Source organism: Symphodus melops (assembly GCF_947650265.1).
Source record: "Symphodus melops genome assembly, chromosome: 3".
In the NCBI taxonomy this organism is placed as follows: Eukaryota; Metazoa; Chordata; class Actinopteri; order Labriformes; family Labridae; genus Symphodus; species Symphodus melops.
In genome coordinates this window covers 20,878,367-20,904,012 of record NC_136693.1, presented here as the reverse complement: position 1 = coordinate 20,904,012, position 25,646 = coordinate 20,878,367, and the positions used below count along the sequence as shown (strand labels likewise).

The following is a 25,646-nucleotide window of genomic DNA, read 5'->3' as shown; positions in this document are numbered from 1 at the left end:
ATCATTTACATTAAAAATAAAACCATATATATCCAGGGGAAAAAAGAACGTAAAAAACATCAGTTTCTGAGAATAGTATATCAGTGCAAAAATGTCAGTATTTAAAAGCCTTCAAGGGATAAATTATTTTGTAAATCTGTTCAGTCTACAACAAGAACATCTGAACCTCTTACCAGAGGGCAGAAGCTTAACATGTAGTGGGTCACTGACATTCCTCTCGGCTAAAGTTCTTTGTTGCTTCATCAATCGCTGATATTAAAAGGGCAGAAAAAAAGAAAAGGAGTGTGAGAAGAAAGTGGGCAAGAGGGAATAAAGACAGCAGAGAGATTTTAAAAAAAAAAAAGGGTTTGGCTTAGCTACAGTATTTTAAACAAAACAGTAAAGTCCCTGTTGTGTCCAGAAGTGTAACACAAAATTCTTCTCTATGTTCAGAGGGTACAGACCTCTCCCCACCATTATGGAAATGTACTCCTGTTCTTTTAGTTAGTTTGAGTAGTTTTCACATGCAACTTTTCAAAGAAGGAAATACATAAATGTTGCTTCAATTTCGGGAAGTGAAGTTCTTTCCTGGGTGTTGTTCCAAAGTGAGGGTAACATGGGTCATCAACAGTATTGCACATGTACCAAACCATCATTGTAAAGAGAAAAATGACACAGAGGGCAAGAAATGGGGTAAAGAAAAATCTTGAGGGAAAGAACTTCTACTCTGCATGTAAAGCAGCCCGTTGAGGGGTTTCTGGAATCTGGAGAGTCAAAGGTGGACACAGAGTTTACAGAGAAATGTGAGTGGGGTCGTCTGGATTGACGCTTAGCCTGTTACCAGCTTGACCCACCATTGGACAAGACAAAAATGGTTATATGAATAATTACTTTCCAGAACAGCCTCTGGACAGAACATAGGGCGCACCCAGTACCGGCTCTCCTGATTTTTTTTTTTTTTTTAAATGTATTTTAAAATATCAATCATACAGCTGATGGCTTGTTTTTCTTTTGTATATCACTTAATATGAATCACAAAGGCTTTACATGTTATAGTGTACACACAGAAAAAAATATACAGATATCTCTTTCTAAAAATAAACTGGATATGCAGTGTTTAGGAGTTGATTAGTTCTGCAGTGATAAACTTTTCACAAACATCAGAGATTAAAATAGACCATGAAAACAAATTAAAAATAAATCTTTTTAAGAAAAGGACCAAATGTCTGTTCAGATACGTCTGTATGTCTGAAATGGAGGGAGAAACAAACAGACTAAAGAAGAGTTCCAGTTATCAAGTAGCAATCATCTTTGATTTTATTGAAAAATGTGTCCATTATACAATTTAATTTAAATCATGAAGTTCACAATGGCTTGCACTGCACACTACTGTTTTACATGGGAGGGCAGGCTGGATCCACATCCATGTCAACCCATGGACAGACTGAATAACTGCTTAAATAAATCTTTCATAGAAAGAATTAGGAACTAAACATCTAGAAGATGATTAGACAAAATAATTAGATGAGTATGGTGTTCATTAAAAGCTGAAAGCATCTTACTTATGACATCATATTTCATAGTTTAAAAGATCTTCTTGCACTCTCTACTGTCCTCACACATATCAAAATGCACTTTTGGACTAAAATAGTACACTGTGTGCATATAATGATGTACTTAAAATACCAAGAAATTAGGCCAAGGCCATGAAGTCAGAACGACAAATTCTAATGTTGGAAAATTGTTTTTTTCAGTAAAATTTGGAAGCCTTTGTTTTTTAAATCTCTTTTCTTCTCTTTTGATAAAAGGAGGTTCTTCCTTACACAGATTCACATTACAACAGCATGCGTCCGTTGCATTTTTCCTCACTACATTAGACTCACTCAAAGCATGTTCACATCGATAGTTTTACATCTAAACCAGGTGGATTCCTGATTCGTTCTTCCTTTTGGCAAAGTCTATCACAGATCAGATTCAGACTCATCTATCCTATGCATAAAAAGAGTATATCAGTAGAACAGACTCAGTCACAAACCAATCAGAAGTCTCATTAAAAATATTCAGCTCTTCTGATTAGGCTCTTTGATCAATATGGGATATATTGGTATCAGGTGAGTTAAATTCTTACTGAAATCATGTGATTTACTTTAAAATTGTTTAATTTCTTCTTTCTTCTTTTGCATTTAGATGAACATTTGCGTTCGTTCATCATCTGTTTGTTTCGAGAGGTATAAATGTCATCAAACATACGTTTAAAATGTATTCAACAAAATGCAAGGGTTAATAAGTAATCCACGCTCTGGTGTCTCTAAACCACTGCAATTGTACCTCCTGCCTTAGTGGCCACATTGTGGGACTGCCACCACTGGTTTAAAAACAGATATATAAAGGAAAGCGTAATATGGCTGTAAGTGCATTTGAATGAGCACCAGTAACAATGAGTTTTAAAATACCGAAAAGCCCTCAGAAGATGAGAAGAGTTTTTTTTTTTAAGTTGACTTCATATAATTTATAGTGGTTTCCCTATGAAAAGTTTTACATGTGGTTAAAATAAACAGGTTTCCGTCTCACAGAAATGCAGAGCAGTAGATTTTAAATGATACAAAAACATTAGATAACAGATAAAAAAATATGTACAAACAACAACCAACAAAACTGTTTGTATAGAAAGTTCTTTTGTCTCTGAATACCCCAACGTACGTGTCCTCAACATAACTGATAAGTGCTGTAAAAGTATATTTCTCTGTGCAGTAACAACATGACAAAACAGGAAGTAAATGACTGTATATCCTGTAAGAGCCATACAGTAATTGCATTGATGAGCATTAGTCATTAAAATAACATACGCTGAGTGATTTGTACACTACATTCGAGCATATCAATGGAGTAAATTTATCAAAAAACAGACTGAACATAGAAGTTAATTGCATTGTACTGCATTTGTCTTGAGTATTGTCACTGTGCCCTGGTAAGAAAATGTGCCAGGGTCACATTTGTTCACAGTAGCACGGTCAGAGGACCCCACAAATTTGGCACAGAAGATAACTGAGAACATTTCTGTGCTATTTTTGCAAGTTCTGAACGGTTTAAGTGCAATGTGTTGTGAAATGATGCTTCTGTTGCAACAGTTTTGTGCTTCATACTGTATCTGAAGAATACAAACATCCCTGTGGCTACTAACACTTTACCCAAGAGTCTCTACTGTTCGCTGAAATCACTGCTTAGTGCAGGATAAAGAACGCATGATGAAACATCAGGCTGATTTGAGATTAGACTTTGACTTGTTTATGTTTGTTATGCCAGTTGTGTAGCTGGCTAAGTAAATCATTCCTTACAGTAGTTCATTCACCTTGTGAGGCCTGATGTTTTCTTTAACTTTGCTTGATGCTAACCTGAACGTAGGTCGGTGGATTTAAAAGACAAGCATGTCTGAAATAATACTCGCAAATAAAGGTACCAGTTGAACAGTGGGTATAACCCCATATTGATACCAGCATTTTAAAGTCATAGTGGTGAAAAGTGTTGTGGCCTGAAAGAGCTCTGAAGAGCATGAAGCGATACACATTATTGTGATCGTGCACTCTTTATAGAATATCTTTATAGATCATTTTTATCGATGTGTTTATGTAAGTTAAATGAAACATTTCCAAACTTGTTATATGTGACTTCCTGTTGAGCTCAACCTGAAGCAGGTGCTGAAATTCACCTGAGATTTTTCACAGTGGCTCTATTTTCCGTTGACCCTTGTGTGTGATGCTTCTGTTGTAACTATTGAACGAGCACATGATGTTAAAATGAAAAACTGAAACACATTTGTTTATCTTGATTGAGTGGTCTCAAAAAGTAATCTTAAATGACACCTTTGAGCCTCGGCTGAGCCCCCAAGCTCCAAAGCAAAGATTAAAGGTAGGTATGATGGCTGTTTCCGGGAACTTTGGGGAAGTTTTAAAATGTGACATAATCAGCATATTTAATCTTGATCTGGGCTGCAGGCATACCAGTGTATCACAAAACCACAGATCGCAGCATCGTGCCTGACTGTGTTGGGGAGAAAAGGTGCGTCCTCAGTGCTGGGTTTTAATGGTCTTTTCTTCAGCTTGTTTTCAGAGGCTGTGGCTCTTCTTCCTTACAGGTGCCCTCAGGAAGCTGATCGCTCCAATAATTACATTGACCAAAGGTGTAAGCACGGGGGAGCATAGGGAAAACGTGATCGACCACCTCGCACAGACCACCAAATCTAAGAGGGACACAGAGATGACTGAAATGAACTGCACAAAATCAGAATTCAGACGATCAAAAGATCGTTATACTAACTGTGCCAGACTACATCAATCAAAATGATGTGATACACAGAATACAGCTTACGAGGAGATGTTGGTTTTGGCGTGCTCCTGTGTCAGCTCTCCCTTGGGATTAACAGTGAAAATCCTGTTCAGAGGGACGCCCACCTCTTTATAGGAATACACATCCTGAAATCACAATCACACTCAGCATTACTGATTAACAATATTATGCCATAACGACAAGACTGATAGAAGACATTGTTTCACAAAATGTATGCAGATAATTATTTGTTCTCTTATCACATATCACAGTATATGGCCATTTTTACTGAATAAGAACATGCTCGTTTGTTACAGAAGTCTCACCGTCGCTCTATTGCCAAACGCAGCATAGAAAGGTTCAGTGTTCGGGTAGAAAAGGTTCTTTATGTCTGTGAGACACTGGATCTTGAACTTCTCTGGTTTCTTCTCAATCACCTCCCTACAAAACATCAATGTCTTAATTATTGTTTTGCATAGATTACATCTGTTCCCAAGCTCCCTTAAAGTATAGATATAATATTTACAGATATTATAGTAAGTTATGTTTATTTAAGGAAATAGCAATATGTTTAGATATTTCTGTAACAGGTTAACAATGTGATTAATTTATTTTGTCAGCTGCTGTGCAGATGTGAATGATTAACATTTATAAATATTTCAATATGGTAACTGTTATTTGCAGTCCAGGTTACTCCCGCTGTATGTATGAAGAGGATTAGACTTCTGATGATCACTTTACAGAGCAACTTCCCCCATCATTGTGTGAAAAGTCAATTTTTACGGTGACAGTAATAATTCACATTATTTAAATGAGGCACTTCAATGTGTGTTGTGAGTCTGACCTGTGCAAGGCAGAGAAAAGGCTGCTGGGACTGAGCAGCACAGGGCCCATTGGCAGCATAGTTCCTCTCTCATTGACCCAGTGCAGGTAGCCTCGTGTCATGTCAGCCATGCCGATAGCCCTTGCTGAGCAGTACATGAATTTATATCCATTTCTATGACAGAAAGAGAGCTTCAACTTAGATGCACACTGGTTTAAATAAGAACGGATTCAAATTATAACCCAACTTCACAAAGACTATCAAACAATGAAGAAAACTAAATAATGTAATTTTTTGCTTTCAGCTGAATCATGAAACACGGGACATGATGGAAAACTGTCCAATGTGCCAATGGGTGGTAATACACATTGTTGGTTTGCCTTGATGTTGAGAGTGGCGTGAGAGCTGTATCTCAGACTTTTGAAAGATGTCAATCTTGGGAATCCGAACAAAAGTCAAGTCAAATCAAGTTAGATACACATTTACAACAGCTGTAACCGACCAAAGTGCTTTACATGCACACAAAACCAATACCTACCTGGACTATAAATAGTCAAGGACTCAAATCATCAAAAGGGATAAGAAACAACCAATCTTATAAAATGACAGAATAGGTCATGGACTTGGACCCATAAGAAAGAGTTACGGACTCATAAGGAACGTAAGAACGAGTTAGGGACTGTATTCCAAACAGAATATAACTTACTGGCTGACTTTGTGGTAAAGACGTGCGATACCCTGGTGCGTCCAGTCTTTGCCCAGTGTGGGAAGGATGTGACCCAGAGTGTCTGACCTAGAGGCACACCACACATTGCATTTTATCAAAGTAAGTCATCAACAAACATGTAAGGTAAAATCTGACACCTAGTGGTGAGAATCTATATCTCTTCTGCTGCTTTGTCGCTGCAGGTCAATTTCACCTACTGGCCTATAGACGTGAAGGAAGAGATGTTTTTGTCATACCTGGTGATTGTCCCATCTATATCTGAGATCACAATCTTGTCATCCCAGCTCCAAAGATAGATAGTGCCATTGCAACGGCAGGTGCCCTGATACTGCGTGGTCACACTGAACACCACCTCATTAGGACCTTCCTTTAGCTGCAGACTGGCCTGAAAACACCACACACACACACACACACACACAAACATTTTTTTATGGGCTATTCCTTTACTGTATGAGTTTTCAGAGATTCATTAAAAAAAGATACATTTAATCTTGACAACCATCTTTTACCTCTGTGTTTTCTACAGTGAGAGAGAACGTAATCCATAAACCATGTTTCTATTCTTGGTTATTACCGTAGTTGAGAATATACTGTATAATTATAGCCTGATTCTGGCCAAAGGAAACAAAACATATTCATGTTCCAATAGGCAACCTTTTTTTTTTTCTTTTCAAGGTTTATTTTTGGGCTTTTTAGCCTTTCATGGATAGGATGGTGGATAGATTTGGAAGGTTGCCACAGGTCGGACGCGAACCCGGGTCGCCCCCATGAGGACTGTGGCCTCGACACGTGGGAACAAACGCAGTGCCACTGTACCACTGGCACTCCCTCCAATAGGCAACTTTATGTGGAATATGTGGGCACTGGGAAATCATTCCTGGGCATGGATACTCCAAAAGTGTGTATTCCCAATCAGGGGAATAAAACTGTAGCTACACGTACCAGCTGCTCTGAGGTGAGCCGAAGAGTCTTCTTATAATAAACACTGCTTGAACTCATGAGGGGATCAGACAGGCAGGACCCTGACGCCTGATTGGTTGATCTGTGATCCTCATCACTTGAGGATGATTCATCTTTCACTCTGGTTAAGTCAAAGACAAACAGTTTGGTTTAGGAAACATACATGATGGCATGTGATTGTAGTGCTGGAACAAATAAATAAAGGCAGCTGTTTTCTGAAGTTACCTGTTCACTGAAGGCATAGGGATTGAGCTTTCTCCTGTCTCTCCTCCTGCCTCCACTGATTCCTGTTGTGTACAAGGTTAGGGATCACTTCAGTAAAGAAAGCATTATGTATAAATGAAGAAGAAATGTGTAAAATTAAATTAAAAATCACCAAAAATGTGCATTTCTTTGCACTTACTGATTTGGAGTCACTGTTCCTGCTCCTCCATGAGAACCACCAGCGTCCTCCTTTCTTTGGCATCTTGTCCTTCATGATGTTCTCCACTGAGGCCTGGAGACAACCATTCACATACAACTCAAAACTGACTGAAAATGTAACTCAAAACTGATGAAATAAACTCAAATCAAATTTAGGAAGGGAACGCAAGTATAAAAGTAAAACATGAATAAGAAAATAAGAATACAAATGCATATGAAAACACAACACAGAGCCCTTTCACACCATGCTAGTCTAAACAGCTCAAGTGAAAGTGCAATGGCAAGCAGTGAAAGGACAAAAAATGAACCATCAAAAGGAAGAGCCTTTTGAACATGTAGACAGGATAGAACATGTGGGAAATTTGCAATAAGACACACTACAGGGAAATGACAGACATGCAAGGCTTAAAAAGACGGGTACTCAAAGGTTTTTAGAAATGGAGATAATATTAAACAAGACAAATAGAGAGACAAACTCAAGTCAGGTGACCAATGTCCATGAAAAGCATTAAAATGTCATACAGGCTGGGCAGGGTTGGAGCCAAAAAGACCAGGGAGGCAGTATGAGAATAGGCCAAAAGCAGAGAACACATAACTCAAACACCAACACTTAGTACACGCAAACATGGAATGGATGATGGGTGGAGAACATATAGAGGAAACAATAAGGAGGGGGATAAAGACATTATTAAAGTGTTAGGAAAAAAAGACATATTTCACTGTGGTCTACGACCAACGAGTTTCCCCATGAGTGTTCACAAACACAACCTATCTGTCACCGAGCCTCAGTGGCAACGCTGTCACACAAAATGTTTACTGTTTACAGATTTTTTGGAGGTATATCAATATCAAGAGTGTCACAATAGAATTATAATTAAACACGGATTATCTTGCAGTATTTTCATGAGGACTCTTATGATGAACACTAAACCAGAGTGAAACATCAGATTAAAGCCAATCATTTGCAAAATGCTGGGAGTGCACAGTAGAAAGTGATGCAGGGGTACACCAGAACATTAACAGACAGGAAACACCATCTCACAAATACATATTTCAGACATACTCAAATGAAAATCAAGTCAAATCATTGTAAACTTATTATGATTTCTGACAAGTATGAGGGCTGAAAAAAATGAAACATTTCTAAATCATAATTTTGTTTTCAACTTGCTACTAGATTTATGGCTAGGTGTGCCACCTCACAAAATTACTTCAATGATAAGGAGCATTGAAAATATTATTAAAAAATGACTGGCTTATAATATTGTGTATTTCAACAAAAAGTATCATATCACATTCTACTTTGTTTCTTTGTATTGTACATTTTAGTCCACTGACTGCTTTTATCTGATGCTTACTTTCAGATAAACTTCTCTGATGATGGGATTTTTAATACAAAAATAAAATAATACTATTGTTATTCAATATAATGAGGAAATGTTGCCCACATAGTAATGCATTGACAATCAGTCTTATAAGTTATATGATACATTATACCATCAAGCTAGGAGAGGCCACCAATGAGCAGTTCTACTTTCTATGCTTTGAAGACATTTAGCCAATTAGCACTGACAGTTTTAGCTTTAATAAATTAAAAACACTTTCCCACCACTAAAAATAATAATAAAAAAACACCCCAAGATTCAAGATTTTTATTTATAACTTGCTTATACAGATGTTAAAATCTTACAACTAACTGAGGGCAAATAACTTTATGTATCGCTGTGGTGGTCTTACCTGCGGCAGTGGTTTCTGGTAGACCTGCATGGCCAACATGACTGGAGCTGCTGTACTCCAGTTGTAGTACCTACAACAGATGACAGAGGGCACTATAAGCATTTCTCTACAATTCCGCCTCACACTATGTAGCTGAGATATTTGATTTTTAAGGGACCATATAACTGTGAGTACACTTATTTGTTTTCTGCTGTAGGTTATGATCAGATCAATACTGTGTAAGATGTAAATATGCCTTTAAGACATAGTAGAGCATACACCGGGAGATGATTTGCTAAAATTCTTTAAACAGATAAACGCAAAAAACAACAAACTAAACATTGTGTCTCCATGTTTTCAGACATAGCAGAAATTCTCTTAAGAGTACACTTTCTCAGCTTATTCTAAAAGTGCATCACATTATGAATATAGTCTTGTCGTACATACTTGTTTCCTATCTTGACAACTAGATTCGGGTCATCGATCATTGAAGGGTTTTCAGAAAACTGCTGGTATGAAATTGCCCTTTCCTGGAACTCTTCTGTTGCATGAAACAAACACGTAAAAAGAAACACATAGATTTAGAAAATATTAATTATACTCAATTTGTCAGGCTTAATTTGTATTTCTTACAGGAAACAGAAACCAACATGTTTTCTTCAATGTTAACGTTTTAAAAACCCATGACCTTGTTTCTTTTGATCATATTTGTCCTTTTGTTGTTACTGTCATGCTCCTACCTCTTGTAATCTCTCTGTTGTCTGTGAGTCCTCCGCACAGAGAGATAGCAACATGAGGCAGGTCCCCTATTTGGTCGGATAAACTGTCTACACCACTGTCCATCCCACTGCTGCCTACTGAATGTGGGGATTGGTTGGCACTCCGCACTCCCATCATCATCATCTCTGAGTCCATTTTCATGGAGCTGCTCCCTCCATCACTGAGAGAGAGAAAGAGAAGGAGAGAGAGAATGAGAGTGAGCGAGAGCCCATCACAGAAATGAATTTCTGTTGTGATGATGTTGGTCAGTTTTACCATGTTGTCATCAAAGAAATGCTGGAGCAGTTTATATGGGAAATTAAGTATTTTCACATACACCAAGTTTGGCCAAAATATTACGATGAGCGTGTCTTCAATTCTATCAAATTATTTGAGGGACCTTTGTGATTGCCATCATACAGTAAATTACAGCCCACTTAAGCCCTTTATACAGCCATCTTTTGTACTCTCATTTAAAGGCATGAACACTCAACACACATGTTTGGCATATACATGTTCTATACTGAACCTTTTAGGGAAGTAGAGAGCAGCAACTTCAGGCTCCAGCTCTGTTATATCATCCAGGTATATGCCATCAGCACCCAGGTGTTGGCTTCTCTTTTCTAAAGATGCAATATCATGCAAAAAGGAGGGGTTTATTATTATTATTATTATTATTATTATTATTACGTGATAATTTAGTAAAATGGAGGCCATGCATATATAAAATATATTTACACACTAATAGGCATTGATCTAAATGTGATGGTGGTAGGATGTAGTTAAAATGTAAAGAACATTATTTAAATAAAATTACAGGGCAGGCATAAACTAATTCAAGAAAAGCTTTTGCATTGAGGTACAGCAAGGATACCTTTCTTCTTGGATGGTGAATCTGTTCTTCTGTTGGGGCTTCCTCTGTTACTCCCCTCATCAAGATGATCCAGGAGCATCCTGGGAGATGCTAAGCTGGCTGTTAAGCCCTCCATCTCTGCACACAATGGTCCAACACTTTCCACTGTCCTTCCTACACATGCAATAAATTATGATAAAAAACAAAGTCATTGGTCAATAACATGATTATAGTAAGAGGTTTACAGTCACCACTCTGATAATGCTGTAGATTTGTTGATCTGTCCTCAATGTGACTACCTTGCTCTCCTCCAGCCCTGCCCCTGGTCATGTTGTCCTTGTCCTCACAGTGAGCAGCAGTCTCCTCTGGCTCAGTAGCATAGAGGTTGAGGGAGGGAGGTCCAGTGTCATCAATGGCTCTGAAGTGAGTGCAGGCAGACACTGGGATAGAGACTGCTGTGACTGGGTCCTGCTTTTGATGGGAAGTAAGGAAGGCTGGCTGTGAAAGAGACGGAGACAGAGATCAGACTTTTCAGTCAATGTTTTTTTTGTTGTTGTTGTCAGCAACCCTATTAAGCATTCACTTCATATTACGACCCTAACTTCGACTACTCTTATCTGTTTATTTGGATAAAAACTGTGTACTATGATCATGTCTGTAAGTCTCTGCTGGACAGATGTTAGCTTGACTCAGCATAAACAGTTAAACTGTGGTACACAGCAAACCAAACTCCATCTAATGTTCATAAAATCCATCTACTAGCAGCATAAATACCCACAAACATTTTGTAAAATAAGGTGCAAAAGGTTTTCCTTTGTGGATTGTATATGAGTTTAACTATAATCTGCATGTCTGTTGGTCATCAGCACCAGATAGTTTGAGCATAATATTTCAAACTTAAAGCTTTGTAGTTGTTGGTGGATTGTTGTTCTTTTTTTTACTAATAGACAATGTGATGCTGAGTCGAATCTTAAAATGATACAGAGGGAACAACAACCTAGTGGTAGCTCTATATTCAAAATATAGACATAAGCATTGTATTGGTTTTCTGATTTTACTCTGAATGAACGCATGTCCCTGGCTATGCTTCAATTGTATTCAAATACTTCCAAGCGTATTTGTTGAACTGAAACAACATACAACCACAGAGTGTTTATAACCTACCTGGGCAGCCTGTGGCAGTTCCCCCCAGGTCCAAAGCATCTCAGGGTTATCTTTGTTCTGGTTGTTTAGCTCTGAATCGCTCTTCGGAGTTGATGACCGTGAATCATCAGGAATTCTGGGATGTGACAGAATCCAAATTTAGATAAGTTAGTAATCCATATTTGAGTCCCAATACCACAAATTCGTCTTACATATTCATTCAAAACAAAGAACAAGACAAGGCTTTACAACAACATGAAGTCTAAAATCATTGAGCAAAAATCACAAAAATATTTGAATCATTTTAGATACCGTGACTGATTCCTTTAAATAGTTGAATTTTTTTGTGATTTAGAGATGCTGAAATTGAAGGTAATACCTAACAGGGTGAGAGAAGTGAGAGGTCTGCTGAGGACAAGAGATGGACAGACCACACTGTGGAGGGATGGAGAGAGCCTCCTGAATCCCTTTACTACAGGAAGATAAAAGGAACAGAAAAGACAAAAACAGGACGGGTGGAGAGGCAAATAGAAAGAGTCGGTGAATGTGATCATTATCTAGTCGTCATAAGCAAAGAAAATGTATTAAATGCAAAGCACAATTTGTACAGAAAAAAAACAACAACAACTGAAGAACAGAATGAGGATAAGAAGAGTTTACAAGACATTTCAAGAAGTCGAAAACTAGATCATCGTCCCAGATTGATCTCTATATCAAAATAATACCTCTGTGTGCGAATCCAATCAGTGCTGGGCCGTGTGTGAGGGTTGGCTGAGGACCCCTGATCCCCAAACACAGGTCTGTTGAACAAACACATACTCATTATTTAATATAATAATAAATGGTTAATGGACTTCAGCTTATATAGCACTTTTCTAGTCTCCTGAGTACTAAAGTGCTTTTATACTGCATGTCACACCTACCCATTTACAACCATTCACACACTGATGGCAGTGGTTACTATGTAAGTTGACCATCACAGGTAAATAATAGCATTCCTACACATTCACACTGGTGATCTATTCTCATACAATGGTTCTTAAGTGCTTTAAATAACCAATGATAGTCTGTTGATCTCCACAATACATTGAAAAGACCCTTAAGAGACTGGTGAAGCCTGTCTGACTGTCACCACACGTCATAACCAGCCTAAAGCCAAGTTCGACAGCGTGACCTAAAGCAGACAAATTCTTTGCTGTCCTTCAGGGCTGAAGGAATTTTCCCATCCAGCCATGTGGGCATACTTCCGAAGGAGGCTCTGAACCCCTGCAGTAAAGATGCACTGTGAGCTATTATTTCAAAGTGACAGAGGGAACACTGTGGGAACAGGACATTTCTCTGGAGAGTTTCCCAAAAACAAATCTGATTTTAAAGAACGTCACACACACACACACACACACACACACACAAACACACACACAAACACACACATACAAACACACACACTTTTTTGCCATGTAGTGTAACTGTAATAGGATGCAGAACACAGCTGGTGGGCTGATATTTGATTAATCCTTTCTGTACTGTACTTATTACAACCAAAGCTGACGTGTGGTTACAATCAGAGAGGCTGAATCTCAATTCAGTCTGACACACAGAATTAAACAATCTATTAGGCACACACCTGCTACCAGTCCCCTCTTTCTCCTCATCTGAGCTCAAGTCGATAGTGAACATGTCTTCTTCATCTGAGAACTCTTCCCCGCTTTCCTCTCTTCTCCCTCCTCCTCCTCCGCCTCCTGCATCTTGCCGAACCTTCCTCCTCCTTCTCCTCCTCTTCTTGGAAATTCCGCTGTCACTTTGCTGTGGTCCCAAGTTCAGGACAGGGAGTGAGCTGCATGGAATTGTGTCTATGTGATGAGAGAGAAGAGTATGACAACAGTTTGTAAAAAAAAATCTAATCAAATACGCAACATTTCCGAAACACTTTTTACAGGAAGTCCTACCATGGTGACGAGCACTGCCCCGGCCCAGCTGGGTCTCCATCAGCTGCTCCCCGATGGACATGATGGGTGAGGTGGCAAGATAGGACGGAACTACTTCCTGTCAGTGGAGGAACATGACATGATCATGTGAGACCATCAACCTTGATTGAACTTTATTTTCAATGATGATGAAAGTAAAATTTAAACAAAAAATGATCAGCCTGCCACAGTCTCTCTACAAAGAAACACACAGAGTAAGAACGAAGAACACTCAACCTCAAATAACAGAAAACAAAGGAATCACAAGATGAACTATTCATCAAAAAATCTGTCATAAAACATCAACAAGAAGGCGATCAAAAAGGTGGCAATATTGGTTAGTTAAAGCATCGACAGTCAGATACGCATGCCTCCAGATCATTAAGAGCACCTTTGAAAACATTCAAAGAAAACCAGCTCCTGAAGATCTAAAGTATCTTGCAACTGATTCCAAGAAGAGGGAACAGCATACTTGAAAGCCCTTAGGGATGGGTGACCATCTTTCTACATTCATGTCTGTACACACGGCACACAGTGACAGCCAGTTTGTGTTTGCAGTCTGTGTGCAACAGAGTGTAGATGAAGATGAATTTGGCAGAGCTATAAATAGCCCTGTGGTGGTCTTCCACTCTGCAGAGGAACAGTTAGGTCAATAAGGGGATTTGAAACAAGGCATAACAATTGCGACAGGCCTGAGTCAAACAGAATTAGCATTTAATTTAAAGTTTTTGTTTGAGCGTGATTAAACCTTTCCGGATTATTTCTTTACCAGAACCATGTTGTTTTAGGATCTACTCTAAAGAGGACAGGCAACCTTTGGAAATGAAAAACTTGGCAGAGGGCAAGAAAATGAAAGCAAAACTAGACCGATGTAATCCATCAGATTAGGAATAAGGATGATTACAATTAGGATACAATTCTTCCATTGCAACTCTATCCTAGGGGAAACACTGCATAACCTACTACTCATTCTTCCTGTTATAAGCTCCCTCTCTTTCACCCCTCGAACTTCAAATGAAATCATAGCTATCACTTTTCAGAATCTGTAGTCAAAACAACAGGAAATTACTGAATTTTTGTATATAATATATATATATACACACACACACACACACACACACACACATACATACATACATACATACATACATACATTTTGTGGCTTTCTACAATCTTCTTCCTTGTGTTTCATCCATACATCAGCCTTGCTTGTCTAATTGTTGTGCCTTACTTGAGGTTATGACGTTGACTAGGCTGGAGCTCTAAATGTCATCTGACCACTGCCATGGGGGATTTCATAATGTAAAGTACAACATTTTGTTCATCTTGACTCTGACAGAGTTCTAATATTTATCCTATATTTAGTTTTATAATTTTCCAAATTGAATTTGCTGTTTCAAACGTCATCTTTTCACATCAACGTGAACCTGAAATAATAACATCTAATTTACCAACACATATCCAAACTTAAAAGTACACTGACTGACTTCATAGAAAAGTTTGTCTTCCTAGGATCAGTTGTATGTTTTTGAATGTAGCCAAGCTTCACACTGTTACTGTACTGTAATAATAGACAATTAACTGTAAAGGGATTTTAAAGGCTCCTCCAGCAGCTGTTCATGAGAACATGATCTTGTTAGTCTCATGTTGCATTTCAGACTACGGTTGAAGAGGGGCATGTTTCTGTATCCTCTGGGCTTGTCTCGACATGAAAACTATTATAACGACACACGTTAGAGAAACTGTTGAAATCTTTCCAAATGATTCATGGATGGAAACAATTAAATGTGCACACCTAAGAATTCAAGCGCTCGCTGACATGAGGATTCATCGGTCCTCCGTGACCTTTGTTTAAGTTCTGTCCTATATTTGCGAGTGTGTACAAACTCAGAGGGATGACTCTGATGAGTATTTCTTACCAGATTGTTCTCAGTCTCTTCAACGAAGAAGGCTTCACCATTCTCCCCCAGCTTCATGTGCAAACTCACCGGCTCTCCATTAATCTCTATGTCCACCTGAAGCACACAATTCAGAGTCTTTAATATGTGAAACAGAGATTTTCCTTCAACAAAGGAAAAGAAAAAAACAGATTCAAAATAAAATGTGTGGAAGACGGTAGAGGTTTTCTTGTGTACCATATTGTGTTTTGATTTGTGATGATACTCTGAGATTTTGTGTTGATTTAAAAAATGTAAACGCCAATTTCTCGCTCTTTTTACACTTTTCTTTTCTTGTACAGCTACTTTTTCCACTCCTACCATCATCTGGCATCATCTGACTTTATCATTCTTTTCACTTAGGCTTTTCACATTCTTATCACCTCCATACATGTACAGAAACTAATGACAGGGATTATAGAGCAATAAAGAGAGTGAATGTGCGAGGGACTGTGACACCCTATAATCTCACCACTTTCTCACGGGACCGCAGTACACCCATCTTGCCAAAGCGGACGTGGAAGGGGGAGCACTGCATGGAGCCATCGGGCTGCCGCACCACAATGACATCTATACATCCAGACAGTGTTGCAGGGTTGAGTCCCCTGTACAGCTCCTTGACCTGCACGAACACCTGACCCGCCAGCTGGCCCACATAGTTCATGGTCTGTAACTGGAAACACACAGGAGAAAGGCAGGCGATAGTTGTTGTTTTTTTTCCTAAACATTAACTTTTTGTTTTTTGTTCTTTTTATTTTTCAGCATGTTGGTGGGTTGATTCTATTGGCAGACAGAGAGTGGAACAACTTCTTAAAGATTAGATGATATTCAATAGTTTTATGCAATGAATATGTATGAGAAGGCTACTAACCCTTAGAGATGCCTTCTTTATTTAAGCAACAGTAACTATAGTGTCAATCAGAGTATGTGGTACATAGGTGATTCTAAAGAGAACTGTGTAAAATATATAAAGCCTCTCCATCTTTCTCTCTGTTTGCCCTAAAACACCAAACATAATATACTTAAAAGCCCACTTGATTTGACAGTAGGTTGAGGGCATTTGGTCTTTTCTCTTGTATTGAAACCCACTCCAAGGTCAGGGAAAAAACAGAATATCAAGGTGAAATTGATGGTGAGACAAAAGAAATAAAGACGCAGATAACAGGAAACATGAAATTTGAGAGATGACTGCACTGTCTGCGTCACAGAATGTCCTATAACATCTCCACCTGCTTTTGCTGACTCAGATATTTGCACACACACACACACACACACACACACACATTGTTGCAGCCTGCCAAACAGATGGCTTCATTTTTGGCAGGGCATGTAAGAACCCCTGAAGTACATGATGATGATGAATCAAGGATTCAGTTGCCTCCGCTCTAATGACCCAGCATCACACCCATGTGAGACTTGTTCTAACCGGCCATCTATACCAACAAAGTACACAATACCAACAACATCATCCTCAACAACAACAACAACAACAACAACAACCACATGGTCAATGTGTTCAGACTGGCCCACCTGAGACCACTACTTCAATCATGTTTACACAAAATGTCACATGTGCATTAAACTAACAGTGGTGTCTGGTATGTTGGACTTTGTTTTACAAGTCAACCAGTCAACATGCAGGTTTTCTAAGTAAAGTCATAGGCTCCATCAAATAGATACGCTGAGGGCACACTCCTCCTATATTTAATTACAACATAGTAGAGAGTTTTAAAATGCATTGTATAAAGGGAAAGTCTATTGAGTATTTGACATGTGAAAAACAACAAACCTCTAAACCTGGTTGTAATTATATAAAAAGTTCAAGTCTAACTGAACACCGCGCTGATGTTAGAAAATATACTGTACATTTATTTAACTAACCAAAATTGTGATATTTGTAAACACTTCAATAATTATTTGACCCTTTAGTCTAACATACCTACTGTTTTTTTCTTCTCACAAACAAACTCATGCTCATACACTTATTCCCCACATATTACTAACCTGACCACATTGTTAACACAGACCACGTGCAAGCAGAAAGGACCATTTTATGCATACACAAAGCCTTGCCCACTCTACTGAGAAACGTCAGTTTAACAGCCAATCAGAATGTCTCCATGCAATATGACCAACCCTCAATCATGAGTTAACTCTGGATCATTCATTGTCATCCAACACCAATGCTGCAATTGTTTTGGCTAAATAAACAACAAGGTGATGTCAAATGACCCTTATTCTAAAAAAAAAAAAAAAACCCTGCTGTTTCATTGTCAACAACCCTGAGCCAGAGTCAAGTGTAAATCCTGGAATCTATGGTGAGAACCAGACAATTCCACAGAGGCTCCTTTAGTAAAACTCAGTGAAAATAAACCTCCAGTGTCATTCTCAGTGCAGAACATGAAGTGAGACCTGAAGACACAGAGGCAGAGAGAGGTGAGGGATTAACAGGCCGATGGTGATGTGAGGGATTATCCAATTAGATTTCATGTAGCAAGAGCACAAATCTGACACTCCTGGATTATTGACCGACACAGCTGTATGGTTACAAGGAAAGACAGAACTCATTTTCAATATTTCATTATAGTTAACAATAAAACTATATTTTTATAGGCTATAATCTATTAACATATTATTAATAAATGAGCAACATTTCAATCCATGTCAGTGCTAGGTAGGAAATAGGACTTCATAAATGCGATAGGTAATGTGAAATCAAGATAATGTGAGGTTGATGATATGCTCGTAGTATTCTGTGTGGCCTGTGAGGCGACATGTAAACATCTGCACACGGGGTGAGGCTCTGCAGCGTGCACCGCAGCTCTGCCTTCATTCAAACAGCTGCAAATTACAACACGCAAAAACAAGCATGCAGAAGGAAGCCTAATACCAAAATAGGCCTAATATCACCCTACGTGAATGTTGCAATGTGTTAGGATATATTATATTTAGCCAACAGTAGGTCACGGCACAATCCAGCAGTCTTACTTACATTATTTAATGATATCGCTCTTCGCTCAGAGATTTTTCCGCCATCCAAATTGTATTAGGCTACACAAACTGTCCTGTGTACACTTCAGTCCTCTACGTGTCAAATCCTCAATTCAGACATTATCGGCAGAGCCTTTCCTTACGACTGATCTTGAATTTTCTGAAGGGTGCTTCGCTATTTAAACCACCTTAAAATATTCCTCCCACCACCACCGGACTGCAGGGAAAGAGCCACCCGATTGGCTCAATCTGCGCTGACGTCATACATTGTTGACTGATATCTTCCCTCTTAAAGTGAGTTTTGTTTATGGTTGTACTTTCGTTGTTCCATGTTTTTACTATCACTTCGACCTATGTCTGACTGTCGCTTCATAATGCCCTTTGTAATAATGTGTATGGTAGTTACAGTACTGGCTCTATCAAAAAGCCTGATTTAAATTATAAAGTATAAAGTATAAAGGCTATTAAAATCATATGTGGACACTTTTGCCTGCATGTAATTTAAGGTTGGGCAACTGGCAGCCAGGGGGCCACATGCGGCACCTAACCCTCAATGTGGTCAATTTTTGCACATTAATTAATTAGAAACATGAAGAAAACATAACACAATCTGCCATGAAAATCCAGAAATATGTCCTTAATATTTGATCACTGACGATCACTGTAATCGTATGTGTACCCTACAATTTGGTCTCCTGGCAGTGAGAATTAAATTAATGTGGTCCTTGTTGTGACCAAAGTTGCCCATCTCTGTTGATGCTTATTAAGAAATACATGTTTCTGTTTTGTTGAAGTTTAAACTTATCAGAAGAACCCATCCAGTTTACTATTTGACCTCTGACCCTCTGGGGGGAATGCGAGTTGTTGGGCATATTTGAATATTAAAAGAATAATAAATTAAATAAATGTTTTTAATGTTATCATCAGTAATGATAAAATACTTCAAGTGGTTTAAAACACTTGAAGTGTGCTTTTATAAATGACTCCCTTAAAAAACTTCAGATTTTTCACACTGAAGATTTTATGATCGACTCATAATTGGTCTTTCAAGGATCAAGTTAAGTAAAAGTGGCTCTGGGTTTATTTATTTATTATGCAGGTATATAGCTGCAGGTTTAAGGTTTCTCTGATGTTTCATTTTAAGATAAGTTTAAATTTATTGTCCCAGTGGGACATTTACCTTGGTGCTCTGATACAGTATGAAAGTACATTTAATTCATCAGCAAAACAAGCCAGTTAATTATCATTAAAAAACTGTACAATTTTCGTAAATGTAGCAGTCTTTCGTAGTCTTTATGATTGTAATGTAGGACTGTATGATTTAAGGGAATTGAAAACAAAAGTCCAATGTTTTTTGCGTCTTCTTTATAATCATCAAAGCAAAGTTCCTAATGACAATGTGTTGTCTTTAATATCTGTTGAACTATAAGTAAGCAGCACAAAGGACTTGGCTACAAATCGAAAGACAGTTACATTGATTGTGGTTTACTGAAATGTTCTGCTGGGAAGTTTAAATGTGATGAAAACATTCTTATAAATATGAGTGCTCTGAAAATGTCTTCCCATCTGTTATTATTGAATGAGTAAATAAACAACGTGTCGAAACCAACAAAAGTAGACTAATCACTTGACTGGATGAATTCACTTTTGATATTATTGGCTATATAACACAATTAATACAGAACAGCAAAAGTTTTGGCACATATTTCTCCTGTATGAGAGATGAGCACGAGTAAACAGGATCTTGTTCATATTCCCAAGAAATACATGTGAATATGGAGCTGGACAGACAAGAATAGCAGTGACATTCAGGAGGCTCGAAGGCCTCTGCATTTGTGCCATGCTTCTCAGTTTTCAGAATGTGAATCTACCCACCTGCCCTGACACTCAATGCCAGGCCAAGACATTGTCAGTGTATTCATTTTCCTTCCTGCATTTTGACTCCAAAATGGTCTACTTAATAGTATATTTAACATAGCAACGTAGAACTGTCACATTGAACTGTTCTGATGTTGAAAACCATCAAACTATAACACTAACAGTATTATACACAACAGATCTATGTGTCATAATGTAGGCTTTTACAAAGGTTTAGGCCATCTTCAGATAAGCCTGAGCATTCAGGAAAGCACAGTTATTTTAGCTGCAGAAGATAATAGTGAACAATTATCGCTTTGCAAAGTGTAGCATGCGAAGGTTTGTGCCATTTGTGTCTATAATGCTAATGGTAGCTAGCAAAGGTCAGCATAATAGCATGAGGACTGCTTGCAGGGATGAACAGCGATTGTCTGAAAACGCCCAAATCTGCCTACCACTACCTCTGAAGCTTACCAGTTAGTAACTTAAGTTACTTAGTTTGTACATCAGCAGTAGAGATGTGTTTGGTGATGTGTGGTCAGATGTTAGGCTACTTTTAACCACAAGCAGTGAGTGTGAGAAGTATTTTCTAGATTACCACACAATCATTCAAGCTAGCTGCTTGCTGACTTTTTTGGTTTTTGATTGTAAAGTTGAGTAAAAAACATTAATGGCATTTAAGGCCAAACACAGATATGCTGACAGCTGCTCGAGGAAATATGTAGATGTTGAAATACATATTTGCAATATGTTTCAAGAAGCTCTGATGTTTTGTTTTATTACTTTTATTCATAGATTAAATGCAAGGCTCACAATGGCAGAAAAAGGATATAACATGAAATCAATGTTATTGTTTTTCCTAACAGCAGTAAGGTAAAACCTCTGTAATGAGATTATAGTAAGGTTATATAAGGTGATGTTGGTTGGCGTCAGTCAAGTCTGGACACAGAGTTCCCACTTTAAAGAAACAATCACAATAGTTTGCCTCCCCACAGAGTCTCCCCTGACCAGGGTCTCATGGCTTTTGTTGTTGCTCAATGTTTCTAAGAAATGGACCCAGGAGTCACACTCATATCCAACTGTTACTGCTTTTTTTTTTTTAGAAAGTGGTGCTACAGCACTGGGACTCACAGACTGTTAATGAGGTTTTCTCAATATGTGAGCAATGAAAATGGAGTAGAAAAGGTGTCTCTCAATGAATAATAGCCTACAGACTGCAAGAGAATGTCTTTTTTGTTTGTATGCAAAACACTACCACCAAAAAATGTCAGTCATTCTGCTGTTAATAAGCACGTTTACATATGTGCTGTGTAAGTTAGTACCACGTGATTACTCACTTCCTCATACTTGCTGATAGAAACACACACACACACACCTACACACACACACACACACACACACACACACACACACACACACACACACTCAGACACATTATCAGCACTAGGCAGTGGCACAGGGAACAGAGAAACACGTGTTGGGACTTCCAAGAACTGAGTCATTCATCAGGGAGCAACAAGAAGCCAACGAGAGGAGGGGAGGGAAGGGAGAAAGGGGAGAGGGGAGTGACAGACAGAGAATATGGAGATTCAAAAGTAGGCAAGGAGAGAGTCTGCAGAATAATAAAGTTTGTTCTCATTTTAAAGGGCAACAGAGGAGAAGAACTGGTTTATTTACTCCACTGTGCAGGGAGATTGTTGATTAGGTGGATTTACTCAGGCTTCGGTTTATGTTTACAGTTACAATAAAATATGGTTATCTATTTAAAGTACAAAACACGATGAAATCATATTTTATATTTATCATCAATGCTTTTTAAAAATCCTACTCTGCACTTTTTATTTTCAGTTAGAGGAGATTGTTAATATACTGTAATAGTATGTTGAAGTTAAAATGAAGCTAACCTAAGCAAACAGTTAGCTTAGCATAAGGGGTGAAAAGAAAACAACGTTCCATGCCTATTCCAAAAGTAACAAAGTCGACCGAGGGTTTCTAAATCTCACCTCTTAACAATGTATACATGTATGTTTATGCAACACAAACCAGAGTAAGACAAACTGTTGCCAGAGTTTTAGTATTTAAGTTAAGCTAACGCTGCAGTTAAAAAACAAAGTGGAGTCAATTTTCTCTTGTTGATTTTGGCGAGAAAGCGAAAGGATTATGCCTTAAATTTCAAATAATTTATTTCAGGTAACGTAAGTGAGTCACACTGACACCTGATTTAACAGTTATTAATACATGTAACAGACAAGTTTATGTGTAGAGAAACTGTAAGGCTTAAGTTGTATGTAATTTCAGGAATGTCATTCATAACAGCACATTTGACCATGTGCTCTGTTTGTTTATGTGGGTTGGTTAATGTTTGCTCTCTGCATGCATGAGCAGTATGTGTTCAATCTATGTGTGTGTGTGTGTGTGTGTGTGTGGTTTGAGAGCTTGTGTGTGTATGTTTAGCTGTAAACTGCACTCTATCTCTCCAGCTATCAGCCTGAGGTATTGCCTCATAGCAAACACGTGAAGAGAGAGAGACAGAAGGAGGAAGATGTGATTTTCAGGGACAAGGGAAGCCTGATCTCTCCCAGGAGCTCCCTCTGAGGTCAAGAATACATTCATTTCATCACCAGGGCGACTGGGGTGTTTTTGGGGGATGGGCTCCAAGAGCCAATCAGAGGGTGTCAAGAGCCACACATTTTAACTGAATTGTTCCACCCGCCCCTATGTAGCAGACATGCTGCTCGGCTTTAGAAAAATCCTATTAGTTTTATTTCCACTACCAAACATAACAGATTTACTCTAACCCTGACCCCCTAACAGGACCAACCAAACCAACAAATTCACTTTCAGAGACCACAGGCTGATTTAGAGGAGAGGGCAGAACTAACAAAGCCTTTCTCACTTAATGAGCAGTCACTATCAGATTCCAGGGTCTATTAGCATTGTATTTTTTTTGTGCAGGCAATCCATATTGCCCATGGGGTTATTTTTTGCAAGATAAAACTGACTGGAGGTTTTAGTATAGGTTGGCATTTAATCAGAGGCTGTATAGGCTTCCAAACTGTGTTTCTTTCTCTACAAACTTGATTCTTATAAGAAACACATTTTTTAAAACACATTTCAAACAATTTTGCATTTCATCACTAGACTTGGGAACTTTTTGTACTATGATATTTCATCCCTCAATAGATAAAATTCTGGATAGCAGCATAAAGGATGAAATATGAACATCAGTGTGTGTTTGGGGGATCTACGTCTTAAATGTACTGAATAGGAGAAAATCAGCACTATAAATGCTTTAAAGCTCAGAATATGGAAAGAGCATACACACCAGCAGAGCTTCACGGAGAGTAAGCAACAAGAGAAATAATGTGTACTGAATCTCAGCTTAAGATAAACTACAGTCTGATATGATCTAAAGGAGGAAGAGGGAATGTGGAGGTGCTGCCTGAGCCCACAGAGCCACTCACAAGCCTCTGTATGGTGGGACTATTATGTAATAGGTGCACTGACTGTGGTGTAATATGCCTTTATAAGTACCTGTGTGGGCTTGAGGTCATAAGTGGCCATATGAGCTGTTGATAGAGCACATGGTTGCACTGCACACTAACAGACAAAAGCTCACATGCTCTGTGTGCAGAAACCTGCATCAACACTGAGTCCGGGTGCACAGTCACACAACACAGGATGAGAAAGTTATCTGATCATAGTGTTTTAAAAGAGAAGCTTTCTTCTTACTGGCCAGGTGGTCCCTCCTTCCTCATGCCTTACTTCATCTCCCATGACTCTGTTAATTGATAATAATAACAACAGCTCCTAAAAATACATCTTTTGTGTGCCTAAAACTCTTTTTACTTATTTAATTCACAAGTTAATTGTTGGACCCGCGAGTCAACTTCCTATGTAGCTTAACAATAAAGACCAGAATAAGAAGCAAGTTTGTCCTGAATGTTTACACCAAGCAAGAAAGTAAATGCAAAGTATTGATAATTAGTCAAAAATGAACAAGCCAAGAGGCCCACGAGTCAGCTTCTCTACTGTGAATATTTGCTGCTCTGGAGACTGACTCATTCTCTTTTAGTTTTGACTGTCGATCAGACAAAAGACATTTAAAGAAGTCCTCTTAGTTTTTTTGGGGAAAATGAGAGCGATATTATTTGAAATTAGCAGATATTTTAAAAAAGCAAACAAAACAAACAAAAAAATGATTACCAAGGACCAGCTGTAATTGGGACTGTTATCTTCACTGTGGCTGCTGAAGTCTAGCTCTCCATCCTCCACATGGGTCAAAGCTTCATGTTGCATTGTTCCCAATCCTGAGCTGCTGTGCAGACTCTTCTTGTGAAGAGTTTCAGTACATAGCAGGATCAAACTGCAGGGATCCTTCTTACTTGTCCAAGTAGAAATCTTCAGAAAAAAGTTGCAGCAGTCAAGACAGAAACATGAGGTGGTCAGTGCTCGAGGATGTCAAAAATCTGTTCGTTTTTCTTCTCTCCTCTCTGATCTTCCTGGTCAGCTTTCTCTCAAATCGTGTTTTTTTGTTCAGTACAGTTTGAGATCTCTTCTTGTTGCATGGACAGTGCCTAACTGAGAGCCACACTACTCATTTTAATAAGCATCTGGTCGAGATGGTGTGAAAGCTCTCGTCTGTGGTTCTGGTTGAGTCCTTTGACTCTTCGATCAGTGAGACTGTTTGAGTGACTAACTGGTGCAACATGGCAGTGACCATTTTAAACTAAATTTATCACGTTCTGGGAATGGACTACTTAGAGGAAATCTGAGAGGGTCCAGAGTGGCTGAACTGTACCGACTTCTTGAAACTGCAGTACCCCCACACACACCCATAAACACACACAAACACACAGTCTTGCAGCAGACGTACATTCTTAGTGGCTTTATGCAAATTCATCACTTTCCACACGCTGTATGACCGATCAGTTTTTCTGGCAGATTATTGGGATAAGCAAGAGGAAAAAAATGTTGTTACCGTACGTAAACAACACGTTTTGAAATCACCTTGCGTCATACACACTCACTGATCCTCCACGTGAGGACACGGGGTGCATCTGAGGGCAGCAGCATGTTCTGTCATTGAAGCGTAATGTTTGCCACTTGACTCTCTCCCCCTGTGACACTTGTGCTAACAGCCATTTGGACTTTGTCTGCTCCACTTGAGTATCAGATTTCTACTGAAAAC

General features: G+C 38.6%; 1 protein-coding gene across 3 annotated transcripts; it reads right to left on the bottom strand.

Annotated features, from left to right (window-relative positions):
• Positions 1-1,270: 1,270 nt before the first annotated feature.
• lpin1a (lipin 1a) lies at positions 1,271-25,094 on the bottom strand. Of its 3 annotated transcripts, none has more exons than XM_079339242.1 (24): positions 24,662-25,094; positions 16,080-16,280; positions 15,590-15,685; positions 13,653-13,749; positions 13,331-13,556; positions 12,432-12,506; positions 12,086-12,178; positions 11,728-11,842; positions 10,863-11,061; positions 10,585-10,737; positions 10,240-10,333; positions 9,692-9,891; positions 9,399-9,492; positions 8,973-9,042; positions 7,758-7,844; positions 7,216-7,308; positions 7,038-7,099; positions 6,795-6,933; positions 6,089-6,237; positions 5,832-5,918; positions 5,147-5,299; positions 4,629-4,743; positions 4,345-4,448; positions 1,271-4,216 (listed from the first exon to the last, which is right to left on the bottom strand). In XM_079339242.1, the coding sequence occupies exons 1-24, from the start codon at positions 24,752-24,754 to the stop codon at positions 4,072-4,074; spliced, it is 2,940 nt and encodes a 979-aa protein (XP_079195368.1). In that variant the 5' UTR covers positions 24,755-25,094; the 3' UTR covers positions 1,271-4,071. The 3 variants fall into 3 exon arrangements, with proteins under 3 accessions (XP_079195368.1, XP_079195370.1, XP_079195369.1); XM_079339244.1 differs by lacking the exon at positions 24,662-25,094 and adding an exon at positions 18,600-18,793; XM_079339243.1 differs by lacking the exon at positions 7,758-7,844 and having other exon boundaries at positions 24,662-25,092.
• Between the last annotated feature and the right edge of the window lie 552 nt (positions 25,095-25,646).